The sequence below is a fragment of the Brugia malayi genome (assembly GCF_000002995.4).
Source record: "Brugia malayi strain FR3 genome assembly, contig: Bm_v4_Chr2_contig_001, whole genome shotgun sequence".
NCBI lineage: Eukaryota > Metazoa > Nematoda > Chromadorea > Rhabditida > Onchocercidae > Brugia > Brugia malayi.
The window spans coordinates 5,859,047-5,871,757 of record NW_025062476.1 but is presented as its reverse complement, the minus strand read 5'-3'; the positions used below and the strand labels follow the sequence as shown (position 1 = coordinate 5,871,757).

Below are 12,711 nucleotides of genomic sequence, written 5' to 3'. Positions count from 1 at the left end.
AGGGAATTTTCTAATCTAAAAGAGATGCAGTCACTCCGGTTGCTGGCTAAATATCATTGCAGGATCAAAAGTTAAGACTTGCTTTTCACTTCGCATTATTTAAACTGGTAAAAAAGAGAAGCCTTCAAAGCTTCAACGGAAAAGAATGAAGATGAATCGAAAGATAGTAAAGAGAATAACCTAAAACTTCCATTACTCTTCTCACATTTTTGTTAGGTAACCCAAAAAGTCTTTCGTGATAGTGGAAAAATGTTTAATTGAAATAGTTCCTAACAACCTATTCACATATTCATGGATTTTCAAACTTCCAGCAGTATTTCTAATTTCATAGAATTTTCAAAAACTACTCGGAAATTTCAAAAAAGTATGAAGAAGTTATTAATCTTATATTTCATAAAATAAAAGATTTTCTCAAACAATTTATTCCATTTTCCTAATTCTATAGTGACAATTAGGTTCAAAAAATTTAGGTTGATAAAAATATCATGCTCAAGGCATAAGCTTGCGATATGTAGCTAAAAAGTTTTCTGTCCCACTAGCTGTTTCGGCACGGACTTTCATTGTCATATGATTAAAATCCAGAATCTCGAATCGTCGCTCGAACTGTAATTGGAAATTAGAATTAAATATGTTCATAATGAATAAAAAACTGGAATAAGAAAAAGAAGTTCTAGAAGTGGTAAAAGGTGATAAGAGTATAGCACTCAACTGTCGAGGATATGCGCACTTAGTTATTCTGGCGCTGTATACGAGGCTGCAAAGAGGGAATTCCTTCATGTTTAGTTGCACTTTCTACTTTTGCTTTATTTAACAGCAATCACTGACTAAAGAAAAAGTTAAAAAATGTGTTATATATTTAATCAAGTAGAAAGATATATTACTACATTGCTTTAATCAGCTTTTTGCTATCAGCTGAAGTTAGTTAATGTCTAAAGTATAGCCGTGTTGCAGCTGTTCGTGAGTAAAATATTTGAAATGCAAATTTTTTTGTTTATAAAAAAACTTCGCAACATATGAAGAGTACCTCTCGAATATCCAACTCGTTACCACTACTTCCAACTGAAAATGTTCGGCGCAGAAATTGCTTCAGATGAAATGTGATTTTACGGCCCACCACTGTTCCTTGTTCCATCATCGAATAGCCTACAAGATTCATTTTATAAGCACATTTGAATTCTTCAAGTTTTAGCGGATTCAAATGAGCTAAGACCAACTTTGCTGCCGATAATTGAGTAGTATGATGCAAACTTCAAGAAAACATAGTGTGAAAATTTTCACTTATTGATGCTTGGTTTATCTTCCGTGAAATTGTACAGCAATAAATACCTTCGCTACTAGTGGTCAAATATGCGATGTGTATGCGAGGATCTCGTTTTGTTGCATTTTTTACTGGCATAAAACCATAATCTGATCGTATAATATTCTTCTGAGAATCAAAATAAGTGTGCCTGAAATTGTATATGGTATTTTAAGATTCAAAATAATCCTTGTGATAGAGAGAAAACAACAGAGTCAGAAAGACTTTAATTATAAATACCAACTTAATTCATATGTTTAGAGTAAAAAGATGTTTATTTTTCTAATCTATTTCATAAACTGTTTTCAATTTATTAATCAGTGTATGTTCATTGTTAATATTATTGAGTGTAACATATGTATATATTATTCATTATTCATTTCCAGACTATAAAAAATGCTATTTTCGAGGCAAATAATTCACAAATCTAACCAAAGCTATCTTTTGTATTCGGAGATTCTTTATAAGAAATGTAGATTGCATGCAAGAGTATTACTTTGATTTACATGCATATAGGAGTGTTATTTTGATAAATATTGATAACAAGCATGTCATTACAACATGATAAGATTACTAACTGATTGCGTTATTATTTACTCAAATGCAAATATCGTATCCTCTGTTTATTTCTGTGGGTACTGCAAGCATTACCTGCAACTGTTTTGTAAGTAATGGGTATTTATTTGATAGACTAAACCTTCTTAACATTCTCAGAAATGGAGATCAAAAAAGACTTGAGATTTATCAGTCTGGACTTGCTGAAATTTGTCATTAATGGGTACTAAATCATAGATAACATGAATTTAAACAATAAAATTCGAAAGAATATTGATTGACGAAATTGAATTCGAATATTTACGATGAATTGTGACTAATGATGGAAATCGGATTTGCTTATATTTGATATGTTCCTATAATTTGTTCCAGAACTTTTTTTAAAAAAAATCATTTACACAATTCATTTTTCGCCACTAAAATGCTAACAATCACTTCTTATTACATAAATACAAATGATATTACTGTGCATCGGAGTAGAAAGTGGGTGTGGATGAAACTATTTAGAAGTACTAATAAAATATTAGAATAAGAGTACGACTGAAATTGCTTTCTCATAGCGCAAGAGTTCTTAGAGAATAACAGTCTGTGCCTAAACGTCTATACAAAAGTGACTAAAATTCGATTGTAAATTTTGCAGAAATAAAGAGAACCAATATAGTTTATTGAACAGTGTCTACAACAAATTTTACTGATGAATTATGAGAATATCAATTCCTTTAATCTGTGAATCATTTCTGTTCTGATTAAATAAAAATCGAACTCACGTAATGTTGGCAGCACGGGCGCCAAATTTTGGAATTGGATTAATGGCAATATCAATTAGATCAGGAGGACTGTATTCACGTGTCGGACCGGATTTTGTCTCCAGTTGCCAAAGTCCGATCAACTCCATAATAGGCCTCAAATCCGGTGGTAGTTTTCTGAGATCATATCCTGGTACCATTTAAATCAGAATTTATTTTAAGAAACCCAAAATCTTAGTCCAGCAATTTGATGAACTTTCCGGCGTTATAAACTGCATTAGCAGCAATTAAGAAACCATAAATCAATTTTGAAAAAGTAGAAATCATAGATTACATCTATTTCGATCAAAAAAATGTAATCTTTCAAAATCAATAATTAAGTATAGTTGTGCTTTAATTCACACTAAGAAACCACTTATCTTTTGTTTTTTAAACTTTCTAAAGCCTTACGTTCTTCGTGCCCAGCGCATATTTCTTCAGCGACACATAAAAGTGAAAGAACTGGAAGTAACAAATTTTTCATGATACTGAAAATGTGGTTAATAACTTTTGAAGGATGCAAAAGTTCTGAACTTGCGTGTTTTAGATGAGAAGAAATGCTTCAGACATATTAGACACAACGTGTTAGGAAGGAATCAGCAGTATTTGAACTTCAAAGAGAATTATAAAGTTAGGAGAGTTAAGCAAGAATCAACTCCATAATTTACTGGGATGACTTTAAGTAACTTTTAAATAGTTCGTAATCAAACAACTTTATAATAAAATGGTTCGGCTGTCGATAATCACTGATATTGAAATATTTTTCTGACATTAATATATTACAAAAAATTCATTTCACTCTCGCAGATGATTAAATTTTAAAATCCTGAATTTAGTCTAACAGTACAAAGATTTAACGCTTTCAATTAATTAGATCATTCACTAACATTGTATTATATTTTAGCTTCCCCTTCACTCAAAAGTTTTGTTTCTACATTTCCGTACCATTATAGATCAAAAATAGTTTCGGAATTTCTGAAATTTGTAAACAAATAACTGACAATTTTCAATGTTAACTTCCTTTTAGTATCTTTAAATAATATCTCGGTGATCACTAACGATAAGTGCTCTTCTATGCAAGGAAAGAATTACTACAAATTAAACAGTGCTAATCGATTCTTGAAAGGCAAAATTAAAACGATGAAAATGTCGAAAAATGGTGTGGTGCCGAAAACTGTGTCTTGCTACGCTGAATCATTGAAAAGATCATGCATGGCGGACAGAATCCGGTTTCTTTACCAACAGTTCTCCGTTGAAAAGATTGCTATACGGTTACGTGTGACAGCGAAAAGTGCTACATGTATTGCTGTTATTGATTAACCCATAATATCAAATTTTGGTTGTAACAATAGTATCAATTATTGAAGTAACCCAAAAGAAGAGAAGATACACTTTAATTATTCATTAAGTTTGCTAGAAATATTATTTTACTTTACAAACGGATGCGCCGAAAATACTTAAAAAAGCTTACGAAGAATAAAGAAAGCATTGTCAGATATTTTCAATCATTAACTGAGTCCTTCACATAACAATCTCATCTCTGTAAAAACGCTTATGATCATATTTCTTTTAAAGAAACAAGACAGGAAGTTCTAAATGGAAGAAATCCACAGCAAGTATAATCGTCGATCTATAAATAATAAACAAATTCAAAAATTCTTGAGTGGGAAGCAGAAGAAAGTCATTTCGAACAAAGCGAATCTTATAAATATAATAATTTGAATTAAGAAATGTTGTAAACAGCAAGTAGCATTTCATGTTTAAATCTCATCTTGACACTACTATTCTCGTTTCTATTATCTGTTATCCGAGAATCTTCCAATTTTATACTTAGATTTTTCAGATTTATTACTCATAAACATATCACGAGGACATTTCGTCCTCAGCCTAAACATCACGAGGATATTTCGTCCAGTTGTTAGATTAGCAATTTTTAGATATTTGCATTGATATGTCTTATATACTGATAAGGCAATACTTTCTGCAGTATTGAGAGCTTCGATAATGCAAATGGTATTGAATCCATTAAATGAAATTTAGGTGAAGTAAAGCCACGTGCGTGTTACCAACACAAATACACGGAGCCCATCTCAACCAGACATAAGGAGAAACGATTGTGTATTTAAGGGAACTGCGTTAAATGCTGACATTTTGACTTCGTGCGTTGCTTTATGTTGGTTTTTTGATAGTGTTTTTGTCTTGGAAGGTGCGATTATGTCTTACTTCCACAATAATTTTAGCAAATCTGAGACTAGTTTAGAGTTTGTCGAGGAAGACAGTTTCATTTATTTAGGAATTTCTTCTTTCAATTTATTTAGTTTATTCAAGATTTGAACAGACTGTTGAAATTTAAAAATCATAGAAAATGCTGGAATTCAAAAATCCTTTTGGTAACCCATTCCGAGTGGAAAGAACGGAAGCGAAAGAGAAACGAGTCGGAGAATTCAGCTACATTCCTTCAGCTTATTGTCAACTAATGGATGAAATGATTGGAAGGAGGACTAGGCCGTGGAATGCTGATCGCATTCCTATAAAGCCTCTTCAGGTTAGTTCACTGTCCTCTTCGCTGTATATTCTTTTAAGTGTTTTGGAGCTCATAGTTATCAAAAAAAAGTAGGGAACGACTTGTTAGTCTAATATAGAAAAATTCGGAGAGTGTTGTTGGAAGACGAACGTGAAAACATATTCTTATTGTAATATTAAGTTCTGATATAGATAAATATTAGTTTTTGGGTAGGAGATTTCGTTAAAAGATCTTTGCAGACTTTTACTTTACCAGAAATGACCCGTGAAGAGTTAATATTTGCTCGATTGATGGAGAATTGCGCTTGCAAGTCGACTATTGCAGCAATTGCTGGTTTTGGTCTTGGCATTGTTTTCGGTTTATTTACTGCTTCAGTTGATCCGCAGGCAACTATGGCATTTGGAGCTAATCTAACAAAAATTGTATGTTTCCTTTTTCTATTAATTTCATTACACACTTGTAAGCTTTAAAATTTTCAGCTGATTTACTTGATTTTCAATTAAATTAACTGCTGAAAAATACTACGATGAATTTCTTAACCATCGTCGCTGCGTAAATTATTGACGGATCTGTATGACTGCTATTGACGCCACATCGTTGTGTCGTTTGTACCTGTGTGTTTTTGTGATAGCATTGTATTTCGGTTGTTTTGTCATTGATTAAATAACCTAACAAAGAGTTAAATTTTGTTGTTACAGCCAACATTGAAAGAAATGTGGTTGGAATCGAAGTTACGAATGCGTTCGTATGGAAAGAACTTTGCTTCTATAGGATTTTTATTTACGGGCACTGAATGCTTAGTGGAAAGTTATCGAGCATGTAATGATTGGAAAAATGGTACTTTAGCTGGAGCAATTGTTGGTGGTTTGATTGGTCTTCGTGCAGGTGTAAAGCCAGCTGCGTTAGGTGCGGCAGGTTTTGCTGCATTTTCAAGTGTTATTGATTACTACATGAAATACAGGTAGTAACTAACTAAGTGGCGATGTAGATTCATAACCGATGTTGTTAGATTATTTGAAAAGATCGAAATCTCTTTTTAAGTAAAAGTTTTTCGGTCTCATAATAAGTTTAGTACATGTTAGCTTTGTTGCCAAATATTCAGTTTTGTATTTTGAAGATTTCAAGCCACACTCGCATACCTTGTTGCTGTCTAGCTTTCGAGATTATTGTTTAAAAATAGCCGAAAATTTTATGAACAAGTTCTGGTCCGGATTGAATTCTGTGGCTTTATTGTCTTCAATCGATGGTGGAAAAAAAAATTTCGTTCAGACACTTATGTAAATATCATATTTGTATAATTGAAATTACTTTTTTGAAAATTTTGTTCTGTATTTGCGATCTTTCTATTTTTCTTTCAAAATTTTCGAGGTTAAAACTTTTAAAACTTATTTCAAGTGTGTGTTGCAACTCGGGATGCACCTAAATTAGACGGGTACTCTGTTTCTGTTGCTGTTTTGTGTGTTCTGATGTTTCCATTTTCATAACTGCTTTACTTAATTTCTTGCACTTAAATATTTCAAATAAAAACTAAAAACTAGAAAATTTGTTTTGAAATTCTTGTTTTAGTCTCAGTTGAATAATAATTCTGCAGTAGAAATTGTCCTTCATTCTTTGTTTAATTTAATTTATTGGATTTTGAATGGCATCCAAGGTAGGGAATATGTGTGGAAATTTTTGGCATTGATATGTTTTTTTTTTTTTTTTTTTCTTGAATTTATGGGATATCAGTGGATCAGGTGTTACATTCTGAGCATCTTTTTATATAGGGTATACAGGGAATTTTAGGTTATTTGAAGTGAATATAGTTAAGGTTTTTTCATCCAGTTATCATTTGTGCTCTTTAGTGGGTTTTCTTGGACTTTCTTCAGTGGGCTCGTTTATTTGCTCTCCATCTTTAATATTTTGATCAGAACTCAAAAGTTAAGTGCTTTTCAAGATGGGTGCTGGCATACTGGTATTAGAACTGATTGCAGTATTTTTCCTGACATTGTTACTACTGAATAAATATGGCAATTGGCGGCGACAGCATTTCATTGTAACGATCTCAACATTTATTGGCTGGTTCTTTTCTTTTATTATTATCTTTATTCTGCCATTGGATATTGCTATCGTAAGCTTTTATCGCAAAATTATGCTTAAACTTGAATTTATATTTTCCGATATTTTTAGGTTTATTTTTCTTAGACTAAGTCTAAAATAAGAAACAAGATGGCTTCGTCGTGTAAGTAACAAGGGATATTAACTAGCTGTTCATCTGCATTCTTAAGCTTTAAAGTCTGGTTTATTTCGCAGTTCTGGCTTTTTATAGTTGTGAATAAAAGGGATTTGGAACTACATGAGCTCACAGCAGTGTGTTATTTGTGTGAATTTTTAGACATTTTATAATCGTTGCTTACTGGAAGAAGCGCAATTGTCAGTCAAGAAAGATCTGAATGTCATAAACATCACAGATGCAGTGTGCAGAAAACCGATTGGCTTTGTGCCGAATTACGTTTTGCTACGATTATGGCGTATTGTTTATTGGACAGCACAACTACTGACATGGTTAGTGTTGTGAGTGTTAAGTTAGTTGTTGTGTACTGGAACAATGACCTGCATTCTCTGTATTTATTAAAATTTTTGTTTGAAAAATGCTTTATCACTTTACCACTATTCGATGTGGCTGATATGCTTTTTCCTAAATTTAATTTTTTGTCATGTAATCATTCTTGTGATTCTTTTGATTAGGTTGGCTGTTCTGCTATACTCAACTTTAATGTCCTTGGATTTTTGCAGGATTGTATTACCGTTGATGCAAAATTATTCAGATGCTGGTGATTTCTCGTCACTTGGTAAACTGCGATCTGCTATATACAGTAATGCCATATATTACGGAACCTATCTTGCTGTTTTCTTCATGTTGATGATTTATGCTGCTGTGAAAGGAGTGGTACTAAACGCGTTAGTTTTCTGTTTTACATTTTGATCTGATAGCTGATTTTAGGGAAATCTTTATTATCTTTCCACTTGCTCTGCTCCTTCTGCAAACATACGTAATAACATTTATTGCTGTTTTAACCATTTTTATTTAGTTTAATCGCAAAATACAACTAAAAGACGTTATGAATATTTTCAGGGAACATTTGAAAGTGATCCTTATTTCTGCCTCTAACACTTGGGGTTTGTTTTTATTGGTGGTTCTATTAGGTTATGGCTTAATAGAGGTTCCTCGACAGTTTTGGCAAATGGGAAGTCGAGGTATCTTTTGTTATGTTGTCACTTTACTCTTGAGTTTCTTTGATCTCCAATTCTGAATATTTTATGAACGGTGCAGTCAGAATTTTATAGATATCAAAATTTGCATCTTTAATTTAGGAATTATTAAATAATGTATGGAATATGCGGCTGAGTCTGTCCATATCATATACGTTTATTATCTCAAAGGAATTTCAATTTTCAGATTATCGGCTAAACAAAACGTATTTTGATATAGATAAGCTGTCGACTGATAAAAACGACGCCGAACATGCCGTCCGAGAGGCGTATAAGTACGTGTAATATTCACTACAAATGTTTTTGTTTTTTTTTGTATCCTAGAGATCTAACTTTACACAAGGGCTTATCTATTAATTGCACTGACTGCCGTATAGATTGATAACTGATTTTTTGCTATGAATAAAATGTTCTGACAAGCTTCCGTAATTCCAGAGTCTTCTAAGTGCAAGAAATTGTTTAGTAAAACATTTATTCCGTAGTTCTTTTTACCACACATTTATTCCGTAGTTCTTTTTACCACACTTTGGATTTGAAATTTTTGTAAAGTTTAAAATGCAGTTCAAAAAGTGAGAATCAAATTAACTTATTTTTGATATTTGGTGAACAAAAAGTTAAATTTAAAATTCGGTATTCAGAGAAGCTCGAAGCGTTTTAACGCTTCTGTGTAGTGAGCACACACTACGAAAGTATGCGCAGATAATTTTGGCGAAGTTTCCACCGGAGTTGGTCTCACAGATTACTTCGAGATCGAATGACGGTTTTTCAGTAGTTTCTAACAGCACACCAAACAGTGAAGGTTCCATCGCAAGTGAGAAGTATCTGGCAAGTTTTGTTTTTTCTGGACCTTCCAAAAAATATTCTGCTTTCCATTTAAGGAGGCGATCTCTTCGTCATCCACATTGGTTTTAGTTTTGTTTTTTCTAAATCTTTTAAAAAAAATCTTTCCACTTTGTGTACTACAAAAACTGTTCCAATTTTTTATAAAAGAAGTGATTTTAATTTAGTCGTCATATCTAGATGCATTCTACTCCTAGAAAGGATTAAGAATAGCATAAGAATATATGAAAGGTTTAGAAAGCTTTAGAACATTTAGAAAAGTTTTTCAATGTTATAACAAACTTTTTATATAGTATGGGAGAATGTTCTAACATAAATGTAACCGTTTCTTTTCTTTATCAGCTTGTGTTTGGATAATTCAAATAAAGAAATAAAGAATTTATGTACTTCCTAAACTTTCATCCACTTTGAGTACTATAAAAAGTTCCAATTTTTTATAAAAGAAATTTGCTATTTTTGGATTTTTTATTCGAGATTTATAGATACGATTACACAAACGTGTTATCAGTGCTGTGCAAAATCATCATAGAAAACAGGCACAGTGGAATGCTTTAATATTTCGAGCCTTATATCTAGAAGATATTCAGCAGGCAGAAATGACAGGCCAATTTGTCAGGTCAGACAATACACCAATTGGTATTTTTGGTGCCCATAACCTTTCGTTAAAAATATTTGTTGTCTGGCTTAACTTGACAGTAGTTATAAATAACGCTGTTTTAAAAAACATTGTTTTTGTTTTTCAAAAGCAAATTTTTGCCAATAAAAATTATTCTCAACATAAGTTTTTCACTGCTTTCATTTTTAGAACTAAGGAACATCAGACAAATTTTTTCTTCTGTCCATCTCGTGTTTACTTTTTGTGGCATGTATTGTATAAGAGGACTTTGTTGAAGGTAAGTTATTTGTTTAAATAATTTTATGGCAACTTAATAATTGTATTTTGTAGATGATTATCTGGTAAATTTAGAAGTGATTGATGCCTATTCAGCGCAAGACAATCCAAAAATCTTTTAGATTCTTGGACTTTTTTTTTATGCGATAACCGGATTTGTGATGTGGAGTGAATGCACTTTTTTCATTGTACATCCACGGCTTTCACTAGCAGCTCTTATTGTTCATCATGCTGCCTATGATTATCATTATCTTCATGTTCAGGTGATCTTTTCTGAATGACAAATTTAATGATATAAAAGAGGATTATAAAATAAACTTTTTTTTTATTGATACGTGAGGCAAAGAGCTGGAAATAAACGAGTGCGTTTTTTTTTTGTCTTGATTCTCTTATAGTTTAATTACATATTCCAGATAATTATATCAATTGTGCTGATAAATGCTTATTTGATTCTCGTCAGTTTCAGATTTATGCAACTGTAATCATATCTTATCTTTGTATCTGTGCATATTATACAGTGTTTAAATTGCAAATCTATCGCTATTACCATCTGGACCCTCATCATATGACCGATGAAAATAGCTTGTTGTTTAGCGCTATGTATTTATAAAAGCATCATTTACATGGAATTTATGAATTTTAATTTTGCATAGAATACATCAGAAAATGAATACCAAGTTATTCGTTGTCGATGTAACTTATGTTACATTGTAATGCTAATTACTCTTGGTGAATAAGAAATTCATTATAGCTTACTATGTCGCTTAACTCCACCAATATGTCTCAATGTGCTGGGAATGATTCATCTCGACTCACATATTACTTCAGATACAGAATTTGGAGTCGAAACACAGTTTACAAAAGTGAGTTCTTGTTCATAAAAATGTGATCACTTTCATTTCTTTTTTCACTTTTAGTAATGAATTAAGTTAATTTCTGAAGAAACGTTGCTATTTGTGTGTAACTTGAAATATTTTTGAGAATATTTTTACATGATTTCAATACTAGTGTAATTTAGCTTTTATTCATTAACTTTTGTAGCTCTTTCCTACACAAAAAATAATGTTTTTTTTAGTTGATGGGTCACTTAGATTTAATACCAGTTCTGGCAAAAGGGATCAATATCTATCTTCCTATTCTAATTGTTTTACTTGCACTGGGAACTTGGTTCAAGTTAGTTTTCCTGCTTAATTTTTTTTTAGTTGCTATTTTATTTGACTGACTATCTTATTTTGTTGCATTTTATTGTTTTTCTTATGTTCCTGGCTTTATTATAGATTGGGAATTCGATTATTGCACTTTCTTGGTATCGATCAGTTCGTTGATGATGATGAAATGACTGTAGAATTGGTTAGTGGTGGAAAGGCTCGTGTTTCGTTGGGTAAGCACATGTATAACTGTACACTAAAATTTCAAAAGTCTAATTTTTTTTTCATAATTTTTTTTCACTGACTGCAGAAAAATCTTACTTGGTTTTAAGATTTTTGAATGTTCTCCAGTTATATTACAAAACTTATTGGATTTTAGTGTACAGTTACACAGAAGACATGCTACATTTCGTATGTATGTTCCTTATACTCTCATTTTTTTTTTTTCAGAGCGTAATAAAATAATGCGTGCTGCTTATCGTGAAGAAAGGGATCAGTATTGGGGCGAAAAGTTGACAATGAAGACAGCTTCAGGTGAAGCTTAAATAACTTTATTCGAAATACTAGTTCACTCGGATTGAATTGCCAAAATTAAGCGCTGATTTTCAATAATATAACTTGGATACTGTTACTCTGGGAATCTAATCTGCTTACGGACATTATAATAATGATCGGTTAAGGATATTGGTATTCATTTAATTTTATTATTTTATGTGTTCTACAAATATTTAGTAATAAATGCTGTATTTAAAATTTTGTTATGTTTTTATCAAAAACAGAAGACAATTTTTCATTCGAAATTTCAGATCATGGAGCACTGAGAGGTGGAATTAGTAACTCCCAATCAGATTACCGATTTCCAGGCACTCGTGAATACAATGATCGTGAACCAATTATGACAGCTGATAATGGAGAAGAGTATTCATCATTTGATTTAATCAATAGTGGAAGTTACGAATTTTCTGGGGCGCACCCTCCACCAAATATGTTTGATGATCTCTGATTTTTAAATATTTTTTGAGTTTTATGAGATTGTGCTTTACAATTACCATAGATATTCTCTGCTATTTCCTTTAAAAATGTAATATTTTCTAGAAATTTTCTTTCGAAACTTTTAAACTTAAACATTTTTGTCGTTAAAAATTCTCTAAAATCTCATGTTCTTCAAAACTTTTTTCTTCTGGATTTCAGTTATCACGCATCTTTTTTTTATCTTATAGGCAGCTTTACTTTATAATTAAAGTTACATGTTAGCTTGTCCTTTTTTCTTTTGTTTGTTCAGGGTCGATTAAACTGGTTTTTAGAAAGTACATAACAAATTTTTGGTTTTGCTTATATTTTCTGGTCTAAAAAATGCTAGTTGAATTGGATTCCATTCATAAGAATTAGAATTATATCGATATGTTATTATTATGAGT

The 12,711-nt window shown here is 31.6% G+C and overlaps 3 protein-coding genes across 3 annotated transcripts; 2 read left to right on the top strand and 1 right to left on the bottom strand.

Moving 5' to 3' along the window:
* Positions 1–489: 489 nt before the first annotated feature.
* Positions 490–3,121, bottom strand: Bm2951 (Uncharacterized protein; the record flags this gene model as incomplete). The annotated part of the gene is made up of 5 exons (XM_001899865.2): positions 490–603; positions 1,025–1,143; positions 1,327–1,448; positions 2,620–2,788; positions 3,049–3,121. 5 exons carry the CDS (start codon positions 3,119–3,121, stop codon positions 490–492), a joined length of 597 nt encoding a protein of 198 aa, XP_001899900.2.
* A 1,881-nt stretch (positions 3,122–5,002) lies between these two features.
* Bm2823 (Uncharacterized protein) lies at positions 5,003–6,126 on the top strand (the record flags this gene model as incomplete). Its single annotated transcript, XM_001899864.1, has 3 exons — positions 5,003–5,182; positions 5,401–5,583; positions 5,860–6,126. 3 exons carry the CDS (start codon positions 5,003–5,005, stop codon positions 6,124–6,126), a joined length of 630 nt encoding a protein of 209 aa, XP_001899899.1.
* A 971-nt stretch (positions 6,127–7,097) lies between these two features.
* Positions 7,098–12,296, top strand: Bm2824 (Uncharacterized protein; the record flags this gene model as incomplete). The annotated part of the gene is made up of 15 exons (XM_043078561.1): positions 7,098–7,271; positions 7,536–7,705; positions 7,937–8,101; positions 8,277–8,398; positions 8,601–8,688; positions 9,052–9,238; positions 9,736–9,869; positions 10,059–10,146; positions 10,268–10,408; positions 10,612–10,745; positions 10,897–11,008; positions 11,221–11,318; positions 11,423–11,526; positions 11,744–11,827; positions 12,100–12,296. The coding sequence occupies 15 exons, from the start codon at positions 7,098–7,100 to the stop codon at positions 12,294–12,296; spliced, it is 1,998 nt and encodes a 665-aa protein (XP_042934495.1).
* Between the last annotated feature and the right edge of the window lie 415 nt (positions 12,297–12,711).